Here is a 24,566-nt window from a genome sequence, read left to right on the forward strand (position 1 = left end):
AACTAGTGATCGAGTAAATAAAAAAAAATGAAATTTGCAGCTGTGGCTGGCTTTTCGTTGTAGTGTCATCAGGTGTTTTGTAGACTAAGATAAAAGTCTGATGGAGGTCCTTGATCCGCAGACGGATACCCGCCATTGGTAATGGTGCAATGGAAAAGTGGTACATTGTTTTACTATCAACACTGCGCAACTGTAGCCACCATCTCTATCTTCTTTAACGACAGAGAAGCTCAAGAAATTATGACGCTTCTTAGTACTTCAAAACAGAAAATCATTAAACTTGCTAGTCGGTCTAGGAAAAACGTACATAACATTTTTATGTTCATCGTAGATGTGTGCACTCAGCGATGGGACATTCCGGTGCAGCAGGTTCACCTGAGAGATCAGTGATCACAGGCGTTTCGGGTAGCTGTACCTGGAGACTTTAAAGGCGAGGCAGGCTATCGGAATTTGGCGGGAAAAGGAAATCCGTAACTCCAGAAGAAAAGCGTGAATGGAAGACAATTGCAGAGACACTGATAGTTTTAAAGTGGCTGTGATTATTTGACAGAAAAACGAGTGTCTACGGTGGAATTAATTAAACAGAAGTTGAAAGAAGCTATGGACTTCCGAAGTAGCAATACTAAGGCGGTTATTAAGGAGATTAGGTTTCCGCTAAAAACGAAAAAGAATCAAGCAGGCTCATGCAATTATAGAGAAACGATATTTGAGGAAATAATAACCTACATCTCTCTGAATCTGCTTCCTGTATTCATCGTCTCTGGGTCCCCCTGTCCGACGACATTTAACCCCCCGCCCACACTTCCCTACAATACTAAATTGGTAACCCCTTGATGTCTCAGAATGTCTCATCTCAACAGATTCCTTTTTTTGGTCACGATGTACCACAACTTTTTGTCTCCCTATTTGTATTCAGTACATCCCTATTAGTTACGTGGTCCACCCATCTAATATCCACCATTTTTCCGCAGCGCCATGTTTCTAAGGCTTCTATTCTCTTTTTTATCTAGGACATGGCTACACTTTAGACAAACACCTTCGGAAAAGACTTCCTGACACTTAATCTAGAGTCGATGTTAACAAATTTCTCTTCTTCAGAAATGCTTTTCTGGCCAATGCCCGTGCACATTCTGTATCGTCATCAGTTATTATGTTGCCCAAATAGAAAAACCTATCTACTACTTTAAGTGTCTCCTTTCCTAATCTAATTCCCTTAGCATCAACTGATTTAATTCGACTAAATTCCATTTTCATTGTTTTGCTTCTGTTCTTGTTCATCTTACACTCTCCTTTCAAGACACTGTCCATTGTGTTCAGGTGCTCCTCCATGTCTTTCGCTGTCTCTGACAGAATTGCGCTATCATCAGCAAACCTCAAAGATTTTATTTTTTTCCCTGAACTTTAATTCCTACTCCAAATTTTTCTTTGATTCCCTTTACTGCTTGTTCATTGTATTATTGAATAATACCGGGGGTAGGCTTCAACCCTGTCTCAGTTCCTTTTCAACCACTGCTTCTCTCTCATGCCGCTCGACCCTTACAACTGACTTCTTGTTTTTCTTGTGGCTTTCGCTCCCTGCTATCTTCAGAATTTCAGAGAGAATATTTCGGTCAACACTGTCAAAAATGTTCTCTAAGTCTGCAAATGCTATAAACGTACGCTTGCCTTTCCTTAACATATCTTCTAAGATAAGTTGTAGGGTCAGTATTGCTTCGCATGTTCCTATATTTCTCCGATCTTCCCCGAGGGTGTTTTCTACCAGTTTTTCCACTCTTCCGTTGAGAATTCGTGCTACTATTTTGCAACCACGACTTAATATACTGAGAGTTCGGTACTTTTCACATCTGACAGTATTTGCTTTCCTTGCGATTGAATTATTAGATTCTTCTTGCAGTATGGGGGTATTCGAATGGCTCGTACATCTTACTCACCAGATCCAAGAATTTTGTCTGGATGGCTGTCCAGATGCTATCAGCAGTTTTGACGGAATGTCGTCAACTCCCTAGGCGTTGTTTCGACTTAGATCTTCCAGAGCTTTGTCACATTCGTCTCGCAGTTTCGTATCTCCCGCCTCACCTTCATGAACGCCGACTTCCCTTTCTATAACATTGCTTTCAAGTTCGTTCCCTTGTATAGATACTCTATATACTTCCACCCTTCAACTTTCTCTTCTTCGATTAGGACTGATTTACACACTGAACTATTGATATTCGTACAGCTGGCCTCTTTAATTTGCTTTTCCTCTAATGAAATATGCTTCTAAATCCTTACATTTGTCCTGTAGCCATTCCTGCTTAGCAATTTTGCATTTCCTGTCAATTTCATTTTCTAAACGTTTGTATTCCATTTTGTCTGCTTTGCTACATTTAAATTTTCTCCTTCCATCTGTTAAATTCAGTATCTCGTTTTAGCCAGGTATTTCTACTAGGCCTTGTCTTTTTACCTATTGACCTTCTGACGCCTCCAATATTTCATCTATTAAATCTACCCATCGGTTTTCTACTGTATTCCTTTCACCTATATACCGTGAAGGCTAATACAATAATTGTGCAGAATACTCTTCGTCCGACCTCGTGAGAACCTCCGGGTGATGCGACGAGCAAAGAGAGTACGCTGGTAGCATGCACAAAATGAGAGTTTGGGTGAGGGCGAGGCGTGTACTTGGGAAGTATGTAGTTATGTGTAATCACTCTGCCAAGATCACGCAAATAATTTAGCGTCTTTGTCCAATAAACAGGAGACCCCGGTTCGAATCCTAGGCTTGGTACAAATTTTCATTCGTCGTTAATGAGTTCTTTTACTGCCCAAAGGCACCAGATATCGGAATTTCTCCTTTCTGAACATAAAAGATAATTGCGCATTTCAAGCAATTAAAAATTTAGGGAGGAAGAAATAGACATTTTTTTCATTACGAAACTATGATTTTGTCATCACACGTGATTGAACTCCTCAGACCGGTATCAAAGGGACAAAGCCTAATAATAGCTCATAGAGCCGATTAAAATGGCTATATTCCGAAGGCCGTTGTCATGTGGAAGTCGTATCAAGCAACTGGAGATTATCACAACCAAATAAACGAACAAAATTATGCAAAGTGTTTGACACAAAAGGTGATTCTGAATGTAAAACGTAACTGTGTCCTAATTTTCGACACTGCTCCAGATCACAATGCTGAAATAAACAAAGCTCCAACGTCTAATTCCAATAAAGACAATATTAGAAAGCGACTAGCAAAAGATTGTATCCCATCCTGAAACCTATTCTGTACGAGGTTGTTGAAGAACAAAGCAAAGATCCTTCGAGTATTCCGTCAATAAGATTCTACAGAAATGAATATCATATTGCTTCACCCCTTCATCCGTACCACCAGGAATTACATCCGACAGAGAATATTTGGTCTATTGTGAAAGGTAGGGTAGTTTCTAGGAACGTAACGTCTGTAAAACATTTGGCTGAGGAGGAATTTAATTCAATGACTAAATAAAATTGGAGTCTGTTGTGTGAACACGTTAACAATTGAGCGAGAATACATGCTGCAAGAAGCTCCTTTCGTCGATGAAATGTATGAAATAAAAATAACGTTTATTTGGCCTAGATAGTGACAGCGAAAGTGATTACGGTGTTTCTCATTCTGAAGATAATGGAGAACTGGAAGAATAACTGAGCTGTCTTACAGTGATTGAAGGTGAGTACTCGCAGTCAGGTATCTTAACGTTCAGCGGGCATACTCTTGTACCGACTTTCTCTGCGGTTCTCTCCGTGACATCAACCATCATTTCAGATGTCTGGCGCGGAGCACATTAGGCATTTGAGCTCTGTGGCAAGAGTGTGTGTTATGATGAGGTGACACTCTTCGCATATGAAAGCTTCGGTTTAGTAACAAGAGACATCCGTACTAGTGTAGCTTTCTTGGATATTATCGACTGCTTAGACAAATCGCCTCGATGGAAGTAGCCAACCACCTGTCACGTCTGTGGAACAGTGAACATGTCGAGTACCACTTGTCACGCAGCTGCAGCATTGTTTGATTTAACGCTCACAGTTCATCTCCTTCTGTAGTGGCTCATAGATAATAGAGTACATTACTCCAGTTGCCACCAGTACTGATATCTTTACTCGAATCAGTTATTAGTTTAATGAAGTGAGATGGAGTTCGGCCACTGCTGACACAGTTGTTCAATTATTACTCTGAAGGTATCAGAATGTCTGCTTTAAATTAATTTGGATATGTGTCTAATAAGATAAAATGTGTGCACAGTTGTTTCGTCAGAGTTAGAAAATATGGCTCATAAACTGCCGTGTTCATAATACTGTAACATATGGTATCCGTCATGAAAATTAATATTTGTAGTAACTATCTGGAATTGTAATCATCACCTTTGTTGTCTCTCACAAAACTAATTTATTTGACATGCTGCCTTTTTCTTTCACAGGGCACCATCTGGGACTGTAAACTAGTTTCAAGCATATGGCAGTATTTCATGCTGGCAAATTACAGTTGGATATTGATGGAAGCGCTATATTTACACAACCTTATTTTCAGCGCACTCTTTTCAGATAGGAGCAGCATTAAGGTTTACATCATTCTAGGCTGGGGTATGTACAATGACAGCTTAAATTGCTAACAGTAGTAAATATGTGAAGAATGTTCAGCAAGTAACATTACATGGATAAAGGACAACTAAAATCAATTATGACGTCAGATTTTCTGTAACTGTTGTATGTATTCTGACAGTAATAACATCATAAAATCTCAGCTGGAATAATTACAGTTTCACTCTAAGCCTCATTATTCCAACTTATGAATAACGGGGAAGAATATGAACAGGCAGTTAGCTACAAAACGAAAGAGGCGATGATTTTATTGCTGTACTTGAACAAACTCAAGCACCCAAAAATATGTCTATTTTTCTCATCCTGTATGTAAATGAAAATTGTAGTAATTTTCTTGAAGTGTAGTTTGCAGAAATTCATTTCATATTTCTCAATGTATAATGAAAGACGTTACATACTGGAATGCGAAGACAGACTTTGTTATACAAGCCTTATAACATAGAATTTAAGAAGGGTTCATAGTCGCCAAATGACTTACTCCTGTATTGGCTGTTGAAACGAACTGTTAATCACAGCCTTCTATGAGAATGTCTGAGGCAAGTTTTCTATATTCAGTACCTTACTTTCTATTCTTCCGCATTTTTAAACACATAATGTCTAAGATACACGTTTGTAAGTTTCTAATTCTGATTGAGAACATAGTTAGGATTTTGCTCAGTAGTCATCAGAATCTGTACGAATCCTTGGTAAGCGAAACAAAGAATTGAAATTCTACTGAGCATAGAGTGAAGAAAGACGAAATCTGAATTGGGTATCTCAAAGTAGACGAAGCTAGGGGCTTCTGCTGCCTAGGCAGCAAAATAACCCATAACGGACAAGGGACGGAGGACATAAAAAAACTGACTAGCACTGGAAAAATCGACGAAGTATGCTAATATGAAAGATAGATGTCAATATAAAGCTTTGTATGATAGTGAGACATGGAGTGTGGGAAAACCGGAGTAGACGAGAATCGAAGCATTTGAGATGTGATGCTACAGAAGAATGTTGAGAATTGGCTGGACTAATAAGGTAGGAAATTAATAGGTTCCCCCCAGTAACAATGAGGGAAGGAATACATGGAAAACACTGACAAGAAGAAGAGGTTTCATGATAGGAGATCTGTTAAGACATCAGGGAATGACTTCCAAGGTAGTAGAGGGAGTTCTAGAGGACAGAAACTGTACAAGAAGACAGCGATTTTAATACATCCGACAAATAATTGAGGCCGCAGGTAGCAACTGCTACTCTGTGATGAAAAGTCGTAGCGGACCGAATGAAACCAATCAGATGACCGATGTCAAAAAGAAAGTGGAGGAACAGAGGCAGTTGTTTTTTCCTCGCTCTACTTGTGGGGATTTGTATGTGGTACTCTCCGTCCTACACCATACATGAGCTTGTGGAATATTTATCTTGATGTAGAAGTGCAGTCATGAAATAACATATATGTAAAATTTAAGCTTCCATTGAGTAACGAATCTTTATGAATTTCAGGAGGAAGTAAAATCGTTTAGGGGGAATGTAGAGTGAGCAAGTCTTAAAATAAGTTCCCGTGATATGGAGATGAGCTCAAGGAAAATCACTTCCTTCGTTGGACCCACCCAGTATTTTCGAGAACATGAATCATGGGAGAGTCGTTTTATTTGTTGGATGCAGTCCTGTCGTCCTAGCAAACAACTTACACTGTTATACACAGTGAGCATCACAGACTTCAGAATCGCAACTGAAAGCAAGTGAAACACACGTGTCTGCTACAGTGATGTTAGTCCGAGACGGAGGAGCCTTTGACATTGCACTGCACACTTCCTCTTTGACTCCTCAGCTGCTTTCTAACATAATTTTAAAAACCGCTTCAGTCACTGTTCTGATTAAGTCAACTATGGGAAATCATGTGGTAGTCGGGTGATGTTTATATCCATCACGAGGCTAGATAATGGTGTGTTTTCTGATGGTCAGTCGGTGAGTTTAAGCACCGATTGTCTAGGCTTTACCTGTTGGTTTCACCTGCCTGGCAGTTATTCAGATGTTGCTGATCGCAGAACCGTAGCCTAACTATGTTCTCAGTCAGAATTATGTATTTACAAGGGCAAATGAGTATGTTCCTTTTCACTGAGGAAAGCAATATCATCAACGAAATACTATCAAGCAATCTTATCATTGCCTGAAGCTGAATCCCGTTCTTGAAACTTTCTTTTATTTCTACCATTGCCTCTTCGATGTACAGATTAAACTGTAGGAACGAAATCCCTGCCTTACACCATTTTTCTTGGCCTTCCACTCTTATTCTTCCCTCCCCTCTCCTATACGTACTGCACAGCACCCGTCTTTGCCTATAGCGCACCTCTATTTTTCTCAGAATTTCGAACACCTTGCTGCATTTGACTTTGTCGAACGCATTTTCCAGGTAAACGAATCCAATGAAAGTATTTTTTTTAATCAACCGCAACGTCAGAACAGCCTCTATAGTGCCTTCACCGTCCCTAAAGCCATACTGATCGACATCTAACACGTAAAAAATTTTCTTTTCCATTCTTCTGTATATTATTCACATCATTAACTTGGATGCAAAAGCTGTTATGCTCATTTTGCGATAATTCTCGCACTTGTCGCCTCTTGTAATCTTCGGAATATTGTGGATGATGTTTCTCAGAAGGTTTGATGGTATATCGCCGGTCACATACATTCTGCTCACTAACGGGAATTGTCGTTGTATTGCCACTTCCACTAATGACTTTAGAAATTCCAGTGTAATGTTATCTATTCCTTCTGCTTTATTTGATATCAGGTCGTCTAGAGCTCTTTTAAATTCCAATTCTAATACTGGATCCCCTAGCTCTGTTCCTTCTTCTGCCACATAAGACATGTCCTCCTCCTCATAGACTCCTCCTCATAATGTACTCTCTCCACCTATCACTTTCTCCTCTGCATTTAACAGTGGAATTGCCATTGCACTCTTAGTATTACAGCCTTTACTTTCAAATGCGCGGCTGTGGGGATTCCCGATACCGTATTATCTCGGCGGGTAACAGATAATTTTATGTGTCACACAGTTATTGTCTTCCCAGCGCGTCTAAGGGTATGCAGATGTTAGGGACGTGGCCTGATTGGTTTTACTAATGCATTGCGTTACTCTCGTATTAAAACTGATGCAGTGTGCAGTTAGATGTATGTGAAAGTAGGCATAAGATGAATAAATCTGAATTATTTAAGGAAATTATTTCGTACAATAATGGCTGAGTGTTTCGTTATTGCCACAGCTAACCTAAATTGAATTCATGCTAAGAAGAGTATTTAATGCATGTGGTTTCCGTGAGAATTTATACTCAAATTCTGAGTTCCCACCACACCGAACTGGTCTGGCGTAACTTATGCTTTTATGTACATTTCTGCATCTGACTAAGGCGAAAATGTAAATTCATCAGACATGAAATAGCGTGGTCGTCAATAGTTAGAGCCTAAGTATATTCAATAGACGCATAAAACTAGGCAGAAGGCGAAGGTCCCATAAATGGATAGAGAATAATGTGTTACATACACAGTCATTAAAACAAAGGGTTTTTTCTTTGTGGCAGGATAGTCTCAGGAAATTCCAGTCATCAACTTTCTCCTCCTATTGTGAAAATATTCCTTTGGTGCCCATCTACATAGGGAGAAATGAACATCACAACAGAATAAGAGAAAGCAGAGGTCGCACAGAAAGATTCAAGTGCTCGTTTCTCCCGCGCGCTCTTCGAGGTTGGAACCGTAGAGACATAACTTGAAAGTGGTTCGATGAACCCTCTCCTCCGAGGCACTTAATTGTGATTTTCAGAGTAATCATTTAGATGAAGATGTACTTTCAGAAGCAACAAACAAAAAAGCATCTAATTGAATTAAAAGGTTGTAAGGTGAGTACCAGTCACCATCAGATGTAAATACATTCTAGAGAAAAATTTGATGTGTAGGGTTGTAAACAGTACTTATCAGGAAAGATCTCCATGTATCTGATAAGCCACATCAATGTTTCAGCGATCTGAAAAATTCTCCAAAATGAAAGAAAAGTTTAAAACTATATCATCTTTAGTCACACTGTGTGTTTTTGTAACACAAATTTCTCCTCTACTACAGTAATTATTATTACTTCATATGTACAACGAACGTATCAGCGAGAAAAGGAAACGGATAGACTTAATTTTTCCTCTTTGTCCCCAGGTTTGCCACTCCTGTGTGTCATCCCCTGGATTGTATGCAGGATTTACATAGAGGATGATCTATGTTGGACTGTAAACAGAAATAAATTTGTGTTTGGCATAATATTTGTTCCTATAGCAGTCTCGAATATCGTAAGTAGGAAACAGATAAATTTCATTATATACATGAATGTCTACATGGGTATGTGTCAATACTTTCGTGTTAATAAATGTTCAGATGATATTACATACATCATTACTGAATTATGAGAAACTCTCTCTCAGAATAAGGTTCACTTTGCGAATTAAATGTGCTTTTGCAGTTAGAGAATACACTTAATTCTTGTTTCTTAGATTATTGCACTCAAAATTTCAGTTTTTCAGATAAGTTAACAAGCAAATTTTTAATACATTTATTTCCAGATACTTTATATTTTCTCATTACTTCATAAGTTTGCCTCTGCTTCTACAGTAGTAATGATACATGTTTTAAAGAGCTTAACTGTGTATAACATCTTCATCGTAATTTGTTGTAACTACAGAACCTGATCCAGTGATAATATATCTTAAAATCTTTTTCAGATATGTTTCATATTATTTGTAATCCTTGTGTGGGTTATATTAAGGAAACTGCGATCATCGGTGTGTGAGGAGACAAAAATCTACAGGTAAACCTTTTGTTTCTTATATATTGGCGCTACAGCTACAATTTAATTCGATATTAATAAAATGACAGGCTAATATACTTTATTTTGTTTATTTTTTAGACGTCTGGCGAAATCTACACTCGTACTTATACCGTTGTTTGGTGTGCACTACGTAGTATTCCTGGGATTTCACTTGTATTCAGAACCTGAAAGTACAACAGAAATGGTTGCACTTTTTATAAACCAGCTGTTTACCTCATTCCAGGTACGCCTAAGTTAGAATTATTTACTCCATTACCTGTAGAGCTTTCCTTTTCTCTGACTGGAAAAGTTATCACTCTCGTATTACTTCTTTGTAACTGTTATTTTTTCTTAAATAAAGATGTATTTTAGAGCAAAAGTGTCATATTATGTAAAAGGCAAAATATTTTTAAATGTAGACGCTTTTTGAATGTCCCTCATGTCGTCCTCCATAGGTTACAATATGGGGTTATCGCTAAGTGACCTTTTTTCTTTATGACCCACTATCCTTTTGTTGTACCTTATCTCTTGTGCCTCCCTGGAAGGAAATAATGATTTCAAAAAAGGGGTCATATAACCTTTCGACGTGTATTATGTATAACTTCCGCTGAAATCTATCAGTTGTATAGTATCTTCGCCATTGATGTCATCTTACATACGACTTCATGTATAAGTGCACACAATGCTGTACCTTTCCTGTCCAATAATCGACCAATAACACCGCAGTGAGAGATCCACCTAAGTTCAGTTTATCGTACAGACTCGAGCCACGATCAGAATAACTGAAATTCCCAACTTTCGCAGATATGTTTGTCTCCGTTGACTTTTCGTCTACGTTAGCATGTCCACAACTTTGTCTCAGACATGAGATGATGTTTAGATGCCCATAACTATATTGCTTACTGTTTTGTGTGATTAACTTCCAACAAAAATAAAAATATATTCTGGATAGCCCCCTTGAACCATGGACCATGCCGTTGGTTGGGAGGTTTGCGTGCCTCAGCGATACAGATGCCGTACCGTAGGTGCAACCACAACGGAGGGGTATCTGTTGAGAGGCCAGACAAACGTGTGGTTCCTGAAGAGGGGCAGCAGCCTTTTCAGTAGTTGCAGGGGCAACAGTCTGGATGAGTGACTGATCTGGCCTTGTAACACTAACCAAATCGGCCTTGCTGTGCTGGTACTGCGAACGGCTGAAAGTAAGGTGACACTACACTACCGAGAGCATGAAGCCTTACTGTACGGTTAAATGACGATGGCGTCCTCTTGGGTAAAATATTCCGGAGGTAAATTAGTCCCTCATTCGGGTCTCCGGGTGGGGACGATTCAGGAGGACGTCGTTATCAGGAGAAAGAAAACTGGCGTTCTACGGATCGGAGCGTGGATTGTCAGATCCCTTAATCGGGCATGAAGTTTAGAACATTTAAAAAGGGAAATGGATAGGTTAAATTTAGATATAGTGGGAATTAGTGGGAATTAGTCAAGTTCGGTGGCAGGAGGAACAAGTCTTCTGTTCAGTTGAATACAGGGTTATAAATACAAAATCAAATTGGTGTAATGCAGTAGTAGGTTTAATAATGAATACAAAAATAGGAGTGCGGGTAAGCTACTAAAAGCAGCAGAGCGACAGACACGAAGCCCACGCCTACCACAGTAGTACAATTTTATATGCCAACTAGCTTCGCAGATGACGAAGAGATTGATGACATGAATGATGAGATAAAAGAAATTATTCAGATAGTGAAGGGAGACGAAAATTCAATAGTCATGGTTCAAACAGCTCTAAGCACTGTGGGACTTAACATCTGAGGTCACAGTCCCCTAGAATTAGAGCTACTTAAACCTAACTAAGCTAAGGACACCACACACATCCATGCCCGAGGCAGTATTTGAATCTGCGACCGTAGCAGCAGCATAGTTCCGGACTGAAGCGTCTAGAGCCGCTCGGCCACATTGGCCGGCTCAATAGTCATGGGTGACTAGAATTAGATAGTAGGAAAAGGAAGAGAAAGAAACGTAGTAGGTCAATATGGAATGGGGGTAAGAAATTAAAGAGGGAGCCGCCTGGTAGAATTTTGCGTAGAGCATAACTTAATCATAGCTAACACTTGGTTCAAGAATCATGAAAGTAGGTTGTATACATGGAAGAGGCCTGGAGACACTGGAAGGTTTCAGATAGATTATATATTAGTAAGACAGAGATTTAGGAACCAGGTTATAAAGACATTTCCAGGGGAAGATGTGGACTCTGACCACATTCTATTCTGTTATGAACCGAGGAAATTTCAAAAAGGTGGGAATTTAATGAGATTGGACCTGGATAAACTGACAGAACCAGAGGTTGTAATAGTTTCAGGGAGAGCATTAGGGTACGATTGACAGGAATGGGGGAAAGAAATAGAATAGAAGAAGAGTGGGTAGCTTTGAGGGATGAAATAGTGAAGACAGCAGAGGATTCAGTAGGTAAAAATACGAGGGCTAGTAGAAATCCTTGGGTAGCAGAAGATGTATTGAATTTAGTTGATGAAAAGAGAAAATATAAAAATGCAGTAAATGAAGCAGGCAAAAATGAATACAAACGTGTCAAAAATGAGATCGACTGGAAGTGCAAAATGGCTAAGCTGGGATGGATATAGGAAAAATGTAAGGATGTAGAGGCATATACTGCAGGCAGATACTGCCTGCAGGAAAATTAAAGAGACCTTTGGGGAAAAGAGAACCACTTGTATGAATATCAAGAGCTCAGATGGAAACCCAGTTCTAAGAAAAGAAGGGAAAGCAGAAAGGTGGAAGGAGTATATACAGTTTCTATACAAGGGCTATGTACTTGAGGACAATATTATGGAAATGGGAGAGGATGTAAAAGAAGATGAAATGGGAGTTATGATACTGCGTGAAGAGTTTGACAGAGCACTGAAAGAACTCAGTCGAAACAAGGTCCTGGGAGGAAATACTGACCCTACGATTTATCTTAGAAGATAGATTATGGAAAGGCTAACCTACATTTCTAGCATTTGTAGACTTAGAGGAAGCGTTTGACAATATTGTCTGGAATACTCTCTTTCAAATTCTGAAGTTGGCAGGGGTAAAATACGGGGAGGGAGAGGCAATTTATAATTTGTACAGAAACCAGATGGCAGTTATAAGAGTCGAGGGGCATGAAAGGGAAGAGTGGTTGGGAAGGGAGTGAGACAGGGTTGAAAGCCTATCCCCGATGTTATTCAGTCTGTATATTGAGCAAGCAGTAAAGGAAACAAAAGAAAAAATAGAAAAATGATAGCAATGGACATTGTCTTGAAAGGAGGATATAAGATGAATATCAACAAAAGCAAAAAAAGGATAATGGAATGTAGTCGAATTAAGTCGTGTGGTGCTGAGGGAATTTGCTTAGGAAATTAGACACTTAAAGTAGTTGATGGGTTTTGCTATTTGGGGAACAAAATAACTGATGATGGTCGGAGTAAAGAGGATATAAAATGTAGACTGGCAATGGCAAGAAAAGCATTTCTGAAAACGAGAAATATGCTAACTTCGAGTATGGATTTAAGTGACAGGAAGTCGTTTCTGAAAGTATTTGTATAGAGTGTAGCCATGTATGGAAGTGAAACATGGACGATAAATAGTTTGGACAAGAAGGCAACAGCAGCTTTCGAAATGTGGTGCTATAGAAGAATGCCGAAGGTTGGATGGGTAGATCACATAACTAATGAGGAGGTATTGAATAGATTTAAGGAGAAGAGAAGTTTGTGGTACAATTTGACTAGAAGAAGGGATCAGTTGGTAGGACATGTCCTGAGGCATCAAGGGATCACCAATTTAGTATTGGAGGGCAGCGTGGAGGGTAAAAGTCGTAGAGGGAGACCAAGAGATGAATACACTAAGCAGATTCAGAAGGATGTAGGTTGCAGTAGGTAGTGGGAGATGAAGAAGTTTGTACAGGATAGAGTAGCATGGAGAGCTGCATCAAACCAGTCTCTGGACTGAAGACCACAACAACAACAACATTTCGATGCGACCGCGGTCAGTGGTGACATCCTACTAACGAAATGAAATTTAAATACAGTCCCATCTGCAGTGATACCGTTACACGGCTGCAACTAAACACCAAGGGACGCTCCAATCTCATAGGGACTAACTGCCTCGTTGCTGCTGAGACCGTCTAAAAGGATGGCTTGTAATGTCATTCTTCCGGTGTCAGGATTACATGTCCTTTGAATCCAATTATCTTTTATACAGTTCTAAGTAACACCGATGTCACCAAGATACATTATATCAAAACAAAATCGTAGATCCATGCGATCTTCCAGTACTGTTCACATGCAAATCATGTTTACAATATGTTGATTGAACCAGCTTAAAATAGCAAGTGAAGGACCAAAAACATGAGAAAACAAAAATCACCTTAAGACTCGACATAAAAACAGCAGAACGTGTTAGGTGCGTATATCAAACGACTGTATTTAACTAGTGGAATACAAATCTAGAATCTTTGTCAAGGAAAATTACCCTCTGATTTATTGATGCATTTTTATGGCTGATATAATTAACTAATAGTAATTAAAACTTCGTTTTTAAGTGAAACGTATTAGTTAATCAAGCTATTTTGACTTCAGACTTAAACTGAGATACCATAGTTACTTCAAAATAACTCTTAAAGCGTGTGACAAAATATATTTATCAGTGCTTGAAATTTTAAGCATTTTGATCGACTGTGATCCAGAAACCGTACGCTATTTAATTGCAGGATGTATATACAGCCAATTCGGTTACAGAAACTTTTAGTCAGTTGACAATGATTTTGATTGCACTAGGGCAATCTTCTGCAGAATAAAAAGTTACGTGGTCAGTTAACAAAAATTTTGTGCAATCGATGTAGTTGTAAATATATCCTGTAATTTATCAGTGCTCTCTTATTAGGTTTTCTGAAATTAATTCTTGGCAGACACCTCCACATACGATGTCCTGGGGAATTGGGGAATAGGAGATGGTTCTGACTGTCAATAAATTTTAGTAAGGGTGGGCATTATTTAAAAAAAATCCCATAGACGAAAGTTGGAAATAACACGACAGAGCTTACAAAGTAAACGTACTTAACGGATAAAAATGAAAACAGTCACAAATACTCAAGAAATATTATGTTCTAGCCGAAGGCATCTCTTGTGGTGTCACTGCCAGACACCACACTTGCTAGGTGGTAGCTTAAATCGGCCGCGGTCCATTAGTACATGTCGAACCCGCGTGTCGCCACTGTGTGATCGCAGACCGAGCGCCACCACACGGCAGGTCTCGAGAGACGTACGAGAACTCGCCCCAGTTGTACGACGACGTTGCTAGCGACTATACGGACAAAGCCTTTGCTCTCATTTGCCGAGAGACAGTTAGAATAGCCTTCAGCTAAGTTAATGGCTACGACTTAGCAAGGCGCCAATTGTATCAGTGCATGTATCTCACGAGTCTCATTTGTATAGTCAAGAGAGATGTATCACAAGGAGTGATTAAAAGTTAAGTATATTCCAAAGATACGTATTTTCTTTATCACATTCATTAAGTCTCCTGTTTCAGACCTCACTCCATCCTTCGTGAGTTAGCGCGTGCATCTTGGCCGCCTCTTTCAATTAGTGTGCGTAGTGTTGGCAAGTCTGCCGACACTACAATTTTGGCGACGAGCGTAAAAACGGTCTTCGTTCTTCTTGCTTTGCTTACATTACTTGTGTCATGGCTTCGCCAGATGTACTGTCCGAATTTTATCGCTTGCAGAATCAGCAGACGCAGGCGTTATTGGATGCGCTGGGACAGCTCGTCCAGGGTCAACGTGCGCTGCAACACGATGCGGCCGCCGCCGCTTCATCGCTACCGCAGCCACAACACGCCGTTGCACCATCCTTCCGTAATTTTGATTCAACGCACGAAACGTGGCCAGAATGGTCACGCCAGTTTGGCTTCCATCTAGCCGCCTACAGAATTCAAGGTAATGAGCGGCAGCCGTTTTTGCTTTCTTGTGTCGGTGTGTCCACCTACCGTGTGATAGTGAAATTGTTTCCCCGACGCGACATAGCAACTCTGTCCTACGAAGAAATTTTGTCTGCTTTAGATGCCTATTTCAAAGAAACAGTTAATGTAGTTGCCAAAAGGTATACGTTCTTTCGTACCAAACGTACGGCCTGTCAGACTAATAGGGAGTGGGTTGCAACATTGCAAGGACTTACTAGGGATTGTGATTTTGCATATGAATGTGGACTTCCGTATTCAGATACTATGGTGCATGATGCAGTTGCACAGAACGTTTCTGATGTTCGCATACGGGAACAGATTTTGAAACTAGTTAATCCCTCCCTTCAACAAGTGATAGACATATTGGATAGGCAAGACACACTTGACTTTGCTCAGGAATCATTTGAAACTTCGCCAGCAGTGTGTCGCATTGACCGGCCCGCCGGGTGCGCAGCACGGGACGCTAAACGGCCCTCGCGCACGTCAGCGCAGCTGCAGCCTAGCTCGTAAACACGAGTACAGCCGCGTAAGCATGCCAATGCAGTTCTAAAATCATGCCCGCGATGTGCAACTAGACATTCGCGTGACAATTGCCCGTCACGCCAAGCTATTTGCTTTTACTGTCATAAGAAAGGACATGTTCAAAGTGTTTGCCAGAAGAAGCTAAGATCAGACAATCAAAACCATTCCAGGCCCTTTGCTTCGCGCCGGAATCGAACCAGGGACAATCAGGCTCGTGGACCTTTACCCATGGACATTCATGTCGTTAATTCCACCCCGTCCAGTGCCACTTTATCTCACAGTGACTGTGTTCGTCCCGCACAAAGTGTGCGTCGACGTCGCCGGAACTCCTGTAAAGTCGCAAGTGCTTCTGTACCTGTATCAGTTCAAATTGCACGTGAACGTCGCTCTTGTCGTCAGCAGGACAATAAACTTTTTGTAGACTTAGACTTTGGAGGCAAAGTGATACCATTCCAGCTCGATACCGGAGCTGCAGTTTCATTGCTCAATCAAGACACGTACAAACACCTGGGCAAACCTCCGTTGCGTGCCGCAAATGTTCAGCTCAATAGTTATTTAGGACAGCAGATACCTGTGTTAGGACAGTGCAGCCTTCTTGCCACATACAAGGGACAAACAAAACTTGTGTCATTTTACGTTCTTCGTTCTTCTACGGCAGTGAACTTGTTTGGTTTAGATTTATTTCAGTTGTTTAACTTGTCTATCGTAAATCAGGCCCTATCAGTGAATCAGACTGTGCCTTCCGCCAGTGTTTCTCGTCTTTGTGAAGAATTTGCAGACATTTTTGCACCTGGCCTTGGTTGCGCTAAGAACTATGAAGCACATTTGGAACTCAAAGTGGACGCGCAACTGAAATTTTTCCGAGCGCGCAATGTTCCCCACGCATTGCGTGATGAGGTCGCAAGAACATTAAACGATTTAGAATCTCAAGGTGTAATTGAACGTGTGCAGGCTTCTCTCTGGGCCTCACCCTTAGTAATTTTGCCAAAACCTTCCGGAAAATTGAGACTTTGCGTGGACTTCAAGGCAACTGTGAATCCACAACTTGTGACTGCAACTTTTCCTTTGCCCCACCCGGAAGATCTTTTTGATAAACTGTGCCCGGGTAAGTATTTTTCGAAATTGGACCTAGCAGATGCATACTTGCAAATACCGGTGGACGCAGAATCCCAGCGCGTCTTGGTGGTTAACACGCATCTTGGATTGTACCGATTCAAAAGACTGCCATTCGGGTGTGCATCCGCCCCTGCATTGTTTCAGCAATATTTACAAACTGTTTGTGCGTCGGTCCCTACTGCTGCAAACTATCTGGACGATATTGTGATCTCCGGAAAGACAGAAGCCGAACATTTAGCCAACCTACGTACGTTATTTCAGGTATTGCGAAAAAATGGTCTTCACTTGAGGAAGGACAGATGTGTGTTTTTTGCTCGTGACTTACCATATCTGGGCCATGTCATAAATGCACAAGGCATACATCCGAGTCCAGAGCACCTCCGTGCCATACAGGAGTTACCTTCGCCACAGTACTTGAAACAGCTCCAGAGCGTGTTGGGAAAAATTAACTACTATGCCAGGTTTGTGCCGCGCGCTTCTTCCATTTCAGCTCCGCTTCATCGCTTACGCCGTAAAGGTGTTCCGTTCGTCTAGACGACGGAATGCGAACGCGCCTTTCGCCAGTTGAAATCGGCGTTGCTTTCACATACTTGCCTTACGCCATTCGATCCCCAGAAACCCCTTTTGTTGATGGTCGATGCATCGGATTTCGGGATCGGTGCTGTGCTTGTGCACAAAGATGGATCGCATGATCGTCCTATTGCCTTTGCTTCAAAATTGCTCTCGTCTGCGCAACGCAATTATTCCCAGATAGAGAAAGAAGCTTTAGCTCTCGTGTTTGGTGTTACTAAGTTCCATGATTTCTTGTATGGTCGTCACTTTACCATCGTCACAGACCACAAACCTTTGACATCGCTTTTTCATCCGAACAAGCCTGTACCTCCACGTACAGCGCAGAAATTCATTCGCTGGTCTCTTTTCCTCTCGCAGTACCGCTACGATATCTCGTATCGGTCCACTGCTAAGCACGGAAACGCTGATGCGTTGTCCCGTTTGCCTGTTGCTGAGGATAAAGCATTCGATTCTTCCGAACTTGCTTGCATGTTCATTGATTCGGAAACCGATGTCGTGGTTGAATCGTTTCCGATTGATTTTCGTCGTGTCGCTACAGCCACAGCTGCTGACCCTGTCCTTGCTACTGTTTTGCGTTTTGTTGCTACGCAATGGCCCTTGTCACAGTCACGGATCGAGGATCCGTTGGTTCGCCGATTTTTTGCTCACAAGGGGAGACTTTTTGTACGACATGGTGTTTTGTTGTTGCGTTCGGATAATGATCAATCCAGAGTCGTGGTCCCACGTTCGTTACAGTCCTCTGTCTTACGGCTTCTTCACCAAGGACATTGGGGTATAGTGCGCACGAAACAACTTGCTCGTCAGCACTGTACTTGGTTCGGAATCGATGCTGCGATTACGAATATGTGCTCTTCTTGCGTGGCGTGTGCCGAACACCACTCCGCCCCACCGCGGAAATTCTTTGCATGGCCGACAGCCACTTCCCCTTGGCAACGCTTGTACATCGATTTTGCTGGTCCATTCTGGAATGCTCGATGGTTGGTTGTGGTGGATTCCTTCAGTAATTTTCTTTTTGTTGTCCGGATGTCTTCCACGACGTCATCTGCCACCATCCAAGCGTTGTCCACTATTTTTTGCATTGAAGGTCTTCCCCAGACTATTGTTTCCGACAATGGCCCACAATTCATGCCCGCAGAATTTCAGTCATTCTGCAAGGCCAATGGTATTCAACATCTGACATCCGCGCCGTTTTCGCCTCAGTCAAACGGTGCCGCTGAACGGTTGGTCCGGACTTTCAAGTCACAGATGTTGAAGTTGAAAGAGTCGCATTCTAGGGAGGACGCATTTTTGCTCTTTTTGTCTTCGTATCGCTCTCAGCCCCGCGATGGTCGCTCGCCGGCTGAGTTGCTCCATGGTCGTCCTCATCGAACCTTGATGTCTTTGCTGCATCCGCCGCATCAGGTTCCAGTGCAGCGGCAGACTACTGCTTTTGCTCCTGGCGACGTTGTTTTCTATCGCAACTATCGCGGTTCACGGCGTTGGCTCGCAGGGCGCATTCTTCCCTGCCTCGGCCGCGCGATGTATTTGGTTTTGGGGGCCTCTGGTGAGGTGCGTCGGCATCTCAATCAGCTGCGCCTCTGTCGTCGCCTGGGTTCTGCCGCTCCCCGTCTACTTTCAGCGACGGTGCCGTCCGGTCAGCGCCCTGGGGACCCATCTACTGGCTCGCCTCATCCCCAGGTGTTACCGACGCTGCCTTCCATTTTGCCTCATGGCGACGCGCCGCCGCCGCCGCCTGTTCTCCCGCCGGCGCCGCCCGCAGTGGACGCGTCGCTGCAACCGCCTGGCGCCTCCCTGGGTCACGTGCCGCCGCTCGCTGCCCGTGACCGGCTGTCCTCCGCCATGGAACTCTTGCCCGCTCCGGACCAGATGTCGTCTTCGCCCGTCGGGTGCCCCGGCCACATGGAAGTCGACCCTTCGGCCCCTCCTGTCTCCTTACGGGCGCATACACCGCATGTTGACGTGCACCCTGGACTAGGTTTTCAGGCGTTTCCTAGCTCCCCTCGGACCGAATGGCCGGGTGCGGGTGGCACAGCCTCGCCTGTTGTTAGGCTCCCCACTTCATCGCATACGTCAACATGGGGTCCTCCCCACGGCGGGCGGAAGCCTTATAACACGACCGTTCGCCGATTTGCGGGGGAGGAATGTGGTGTCACTGCCAGACACCACACTTGCTAGGTGGTAGCTTAAATCGGCCGCGGTCCATTAGTACATGTCGGACCCGCGTGTCGCCACTGTGTGATCGCAGACCGAGCGCCACCACAAGGCAGGTCTCGAGAGACGTACGAGAACTCGCCCCAGTTGTACGACGACGTTGCTAGCGACTATACGGACAAAGCCTTTGCTCTCATTTGCCGAGAGACAGTTAGAATAGCCTTCAGCTAAGTTAATGGCTACGACTTAGCAAGGCGCCAATTGTATCAGTGCATGTATCTTACGAGTCTCATTTGTATAGTCAAGAGAAATGTATCACAAGGAGTGATTAAAAGTTAAGTATATTCCAAAGATACGTATTTTCTTTATCACATTCATTAAGTCTCCTGTTTCAGACCTCACTCCATCCTTCGTGAGTTAGCGCGTGCATCTTGGCCGCCTCTTTCAATTAGTGTGCGTAGTGTTGGCAAGTCTGCCGACACTACATCTCTTACGGTATATCAGACAAAACTTGATTAGATTATGATGTCTTTGCTCCGAAGCACTTGATTGTTTGTAGATCGAGTCATTACAAGCTATCTTCAATTCACGGAAAGATAGAACTTGCGTTCGTCCCACTCGATACCTGTTGACATGGATCTCTGCTAATAAGAAAACAACTTGCCCCATTTTGTGGAGACAGTGTAAATCAACAGGCTGCCTGGATTCTAATTCCTTACGTTTTTATTTTGGGGCCATTAGGCTTCTTCTGGCTTGTTCGATACGACAAGCCACGAATTCCTTTTCTGCGCCAACCTCTTCGTTTCTGACTAGCACCTGCAACTAGCACCTGCACTCTCCGTCTTCAGTTATTGCTGGTTGTAGTCCAATCTCTGTCTTTCCCTATAGTTTTCACCGTCTACAGCTCCATCTATTACCATAGAGCTTAGTAATCCCTCATGTCACACCACATGTCTTATCACCTGCCTCTTCTTCATGTGAGAGTATTCCATAATTATGTTCTTTTCTTCACCAATTTTGAGGAGAGCCCTCTTATTAATTATCTTATAAGTCCAGGTGATTTTCATCGTTCTTCTGTAGCACCAAATCCAAACACTTTGATTCTCTTTTATACAGGCTTTCCCAAAGTCCATGATTCACTGGCCCTTGCGAGGAATGCCTTCTTTTGCCTGTTTCAGTCGGCTTTTTATGTTCTTACTTTGTACGTCTTGGGTTATTTTTCTGCCTAAGTAGCAGAATTCCTTACATTCGTCTGCTTCGTGATCACAAAGTCTGCTGTTAAGCTCATCTATTTCCTCATTTCTGCTATTTGTCTTTACTTTCGCATTCGTTCGGTTTATTCTCAATCAGTATTCGACACTAATTAGATTGGTCATTCCTTTCAACAGCTCTTCACCTTCAATGATTATAGTAATGTTATCACTGGAGCTTATCACTGATTTCCTTTTACCCAGCATTTAATCTTACTCTTTAACTTTTGTTTTACTTCCGTCGTAGCTTCTTAGATGTATGTATAGGATGATAGGTACGGGCGAAAGAATGCGTTCGTGTCTTATCACATATTTAATCCGACCACTTCGTTCTTCGTCTTCCAATCTCCTTTTTTCCTCTTGGTTCTTTTACATGTTCTATACTGCCGTCTTTCCCAGCTTACTCCTACTTTCCTCACAATTCCGAACATCTTGTACCATTTTACAATGTCGATCGCTTTTCTAGAACAGAACGTCCAATGAATAATTTTTCTTGTCTTGCTTCCATTAACAAGGGCAAATTTACAGATGCCTCTCTGGCGTGTTTACCTTTCTGAAGCCAAACTGATTGTTGGGTAACAAATGTTCAGTTTTGTTTCTCACTCATCTGTATATTATCCTTGTCAGCAGCTTCGATACATGAACTGCCACGCTGACTGTGCGATGGTTCTCATACTTATCTCCCCCTTGATATCTTCAGAATTGTGTGAATGATATTTTTCTGAAAGTCTGTTGGTACATCAATAGTCTCTGCACATCAACTTGAATACTTGTTCGGTTACCACTTCCCCAATGGAAAGTGGAATGATATCTGTCTCTGGAGCCCTGTTTGATCTCAAGTCATGAACGTCTCCTTTTTATTGGGACTCTAATAGTGGATACCCTACGCCGCGGTTTCTTCGCAGCTATCTTTCTTGTTCCTGTGTTCGTCTATTCTCCATCTGTGGTTGCCCTTTTTAGAGATGACCACTGCTCTTCGACTGGACTGCTACTCAGGTATTCCTAATCGTAGTGTTCACATCTTCGGCCAACTTTAAACACGCCTCATCATTTCTCAGTTCTTCTGTATCCCACTTCCTTTCTCGCTAATTCTTCTGAACAATTCTGTTAACTTCAGTCTACTCTTCAAAATTACTGAAGTGTGATCTGTGTCTGCATCTGCACTTGCATACGCGTTTCTTTCCAATATAATATTACCGAATCTCTGTCTGATAACAATGTCGTCCAGCTGGAACCTTCCCGTGTCTCCGCGTCTTTCCTAATTGTACCTCATCCTCTTGCGATTCTTGAATAGGGTATTCACTATTATCAACATAAATTTTTTACAGAACTCGATTAATTTTTCTCCTCTCTCATTCCTACCACCAAGCCCATATTCTTCCGTAATCCTTCTTTCTTCCTGTTCCTTCCCATACAGTTACAGTCCTCTGTGATAATTAAATTTTCATCTCCATTTGCACTTTGAATTACAAGTTTAATATCTTCGTGTACTTTATCTCTTTACCTTCTGCCTGCGACGCTGGAATTTATACCTGAACTATCGTTGTCAGCTTTGGTTTGCAGTGGAATCTAATGAGAACAAAACTGTTACTGTACGGTTCACAGTAGTTCATTCTCTGCCCTACTTTTCTATTCATAACGAATCTTCACATGTTAAACCCTTTTCTGATGCTGTTGATATTACTCTATTTTCGTCTGCCCAGAAAATCTAGGTCTCTATGCATTTTACTTCACTCACCCCACTATATCTAGATTGATCCTGTGGATTTCTCATTTCAGATTTTCAAGCTTTCATATTACGTTCAAAATTAGCACATTCGAATCTCGGAATTGTAGAATGTTACCTCGTCGCTAGTTCTTCCGCCTTTTCCTCATGCTCACTTGCTCCTTGGCAGTCCCCTGCAAATGCACTTTATGTGTCTTTAATGCAGTGATTTCCATTATCTTCACACCGCTTTTTCATTGCTGATATTTCCGCGTTTTAGGGGAAGTTTCCCTTCTCAAGGGCAAGAGAGTGCCCTGAACCTCTACCTGCTCCTTCTCTTTCTTTGACACTACCATTCGCAGATCGAAGGTGACTTTTTATGCAGGAATTACTCGGAAGCCATTACTGACAGTTTAGTATTCAGAGTATAAGCAGAGGCTGGGTTCAGACCCAGGACTCATATCACTAGTCAAAGACGCTGCTCTTAGACCACTCATTACAATAAATATTGTCTATTCCACATCCGATCATTTAAGACGCCGGAAAGGTTATTGTTTCCAGAGGATCTTGAATAGTATTAGGATTGAGGAAATAGAAGAGGGAACAGAAGTGAGAGAAGTGATGTGGAGGTGGTCGGGGTGGAATCTTACAGCTTGGTTGGCGCTGTCATTCTGTGGCCGTACCGCGGCGAGATAGTCTCACAAACCGTGCGATAGAAGCGGCGTGCGGACGCGAGTGGCACCATCGATTTCTGTTCCAGTTAAATTGTTAGTACAGCCAAAGCAGCCAGTGCCTACAGTATGACGTGTCCACGAGGGAGACAAAGCTGAAACTGTTGCTATGCATCGAAGGTGAATAGCACAGGAACGATGGCGGTCCGAGCTTTTATGAACCTTGGCTCTTTACCCGTAGTGAGCTAAGGACCCCAGCCGTTGCCAAGTTATGTGGAGGTGTAAGGGCGAAAGTCTACTTCCCGTGAAGTAGGGAACTGACCAGGTTTTCTTGCCGCTATAGGCTATCTGATCAAAAGTATAGCCCGCATCTCGTGGTCGTGCGGTAGCGTTCTCGCTTCTCACGCCCGGGTTCCCGGGTTCGATTCCCGGCGGGGTCAGGGATTTTCTCTGCCTCGTGATGGCTGGGTGTTGTGTGCTGTCCTTAGGTTAGTTAGGTTTAAGTAGTTATAAGTTCTAGGGGACTTATGACCACAGCAGTTGAGTCCCATAGTGCTCAGAGCCATCAAAAGTATCAGGTCACTTATTATTGAAGTATGTCCACCCTTCATGTTTATGAATGCTTCAAACTAGCAAGTTACACTGTCAATGGTGCCCTGAATGCCTCTGGAGAAATGACAGCCCATTATTCCACATGAGCCAAACCCAGAGGAGGTACTGGTGGATGTTGTGGTCCAGGGCGATGTCGATGTTCTGACTTGGCCCAAAGGTGTTGCATTGCTTCATGTCGGGTGTCTGAGCAGGGCAGTCCATTTCAGGAATACTATTGTCAACAAACCATTTTTTCACAAGTGCTGCTTTATGGCAAGGTGCATTGTCACGCTTTTACAGTTTCCGAACAGAATGCTGTGAAATGTGTTCATGTATTTCCTTATTCAGCATTTTATGAATCGCAGTAAGGGGACCACACATGGAGTACGAAAACCGCATTCACACTGTAACACCACCTCCTTTGCACTTTACTGTAAACAATGCACATAATGACAGGTAAAGTTCTGCAGGCATTCGCCAAACCCAAACCCTTCCACCGGCTTTCCACAGGGTATAGCGTGATTTATCATTACAAATTACACGTCTCCAGTCATCCACTGTCCAGT

General features: G+C 42.3%; 1 protein-coding gene across 1 annotated transcript in view; it reads left to right on the forward strand.

Moving 5' to 3' along the window:
* The window catches only part of LOC126241582 (parathyroid hormone/parathyroid hormone-related peptide receptor-like), a gene marked incomplete at its 3' end in the record, with an annotated part of 617,417 nt that overhangs the window by 584,871 nt on the left and 7,980 nt on the right, over positions 1 to 24,566 (forward strand). Inside the window, exons 10-13 of the mRNA XM_049948022.1 lie at positions 4,434 to 4,596; positions 8,785 to 8,915; positions 9,345 to 9,430; positions 9,530 to 9,674. Of these exons, the coding sequence (XP_049803979.1) occupies positions 4,434 to 4,596; positions 8,785 to 8,915; positions 9,345 to 9,430; positions 9,530 to 9,674 (525 nt within the window). The remainder of the gene's footprint in view (positions 1 to 4,433; positions 4,597 to 8,784; positions 8,916 to 9,344; positions 9,431 to 9,529; positions 9,675 to 24,566) is intronic.

The sequence above is a fragment of the Schistocerca nitens genome, chromosome 1 (genome assembly GCF_023898315.1).
Source record: "Schistocerca nitens isolate TAMUIC-IGC-003100 chromosome 1, iqSchNite1.1, whole genome shotgun sequence".
NCBI classification, from domain to species: domain Eukaryota; kingdom Metazoa; phylum Arthropoda; class Insecta; order Orthoptera; family Acrididae; genus Schistocerca; species Schistocerca nitens.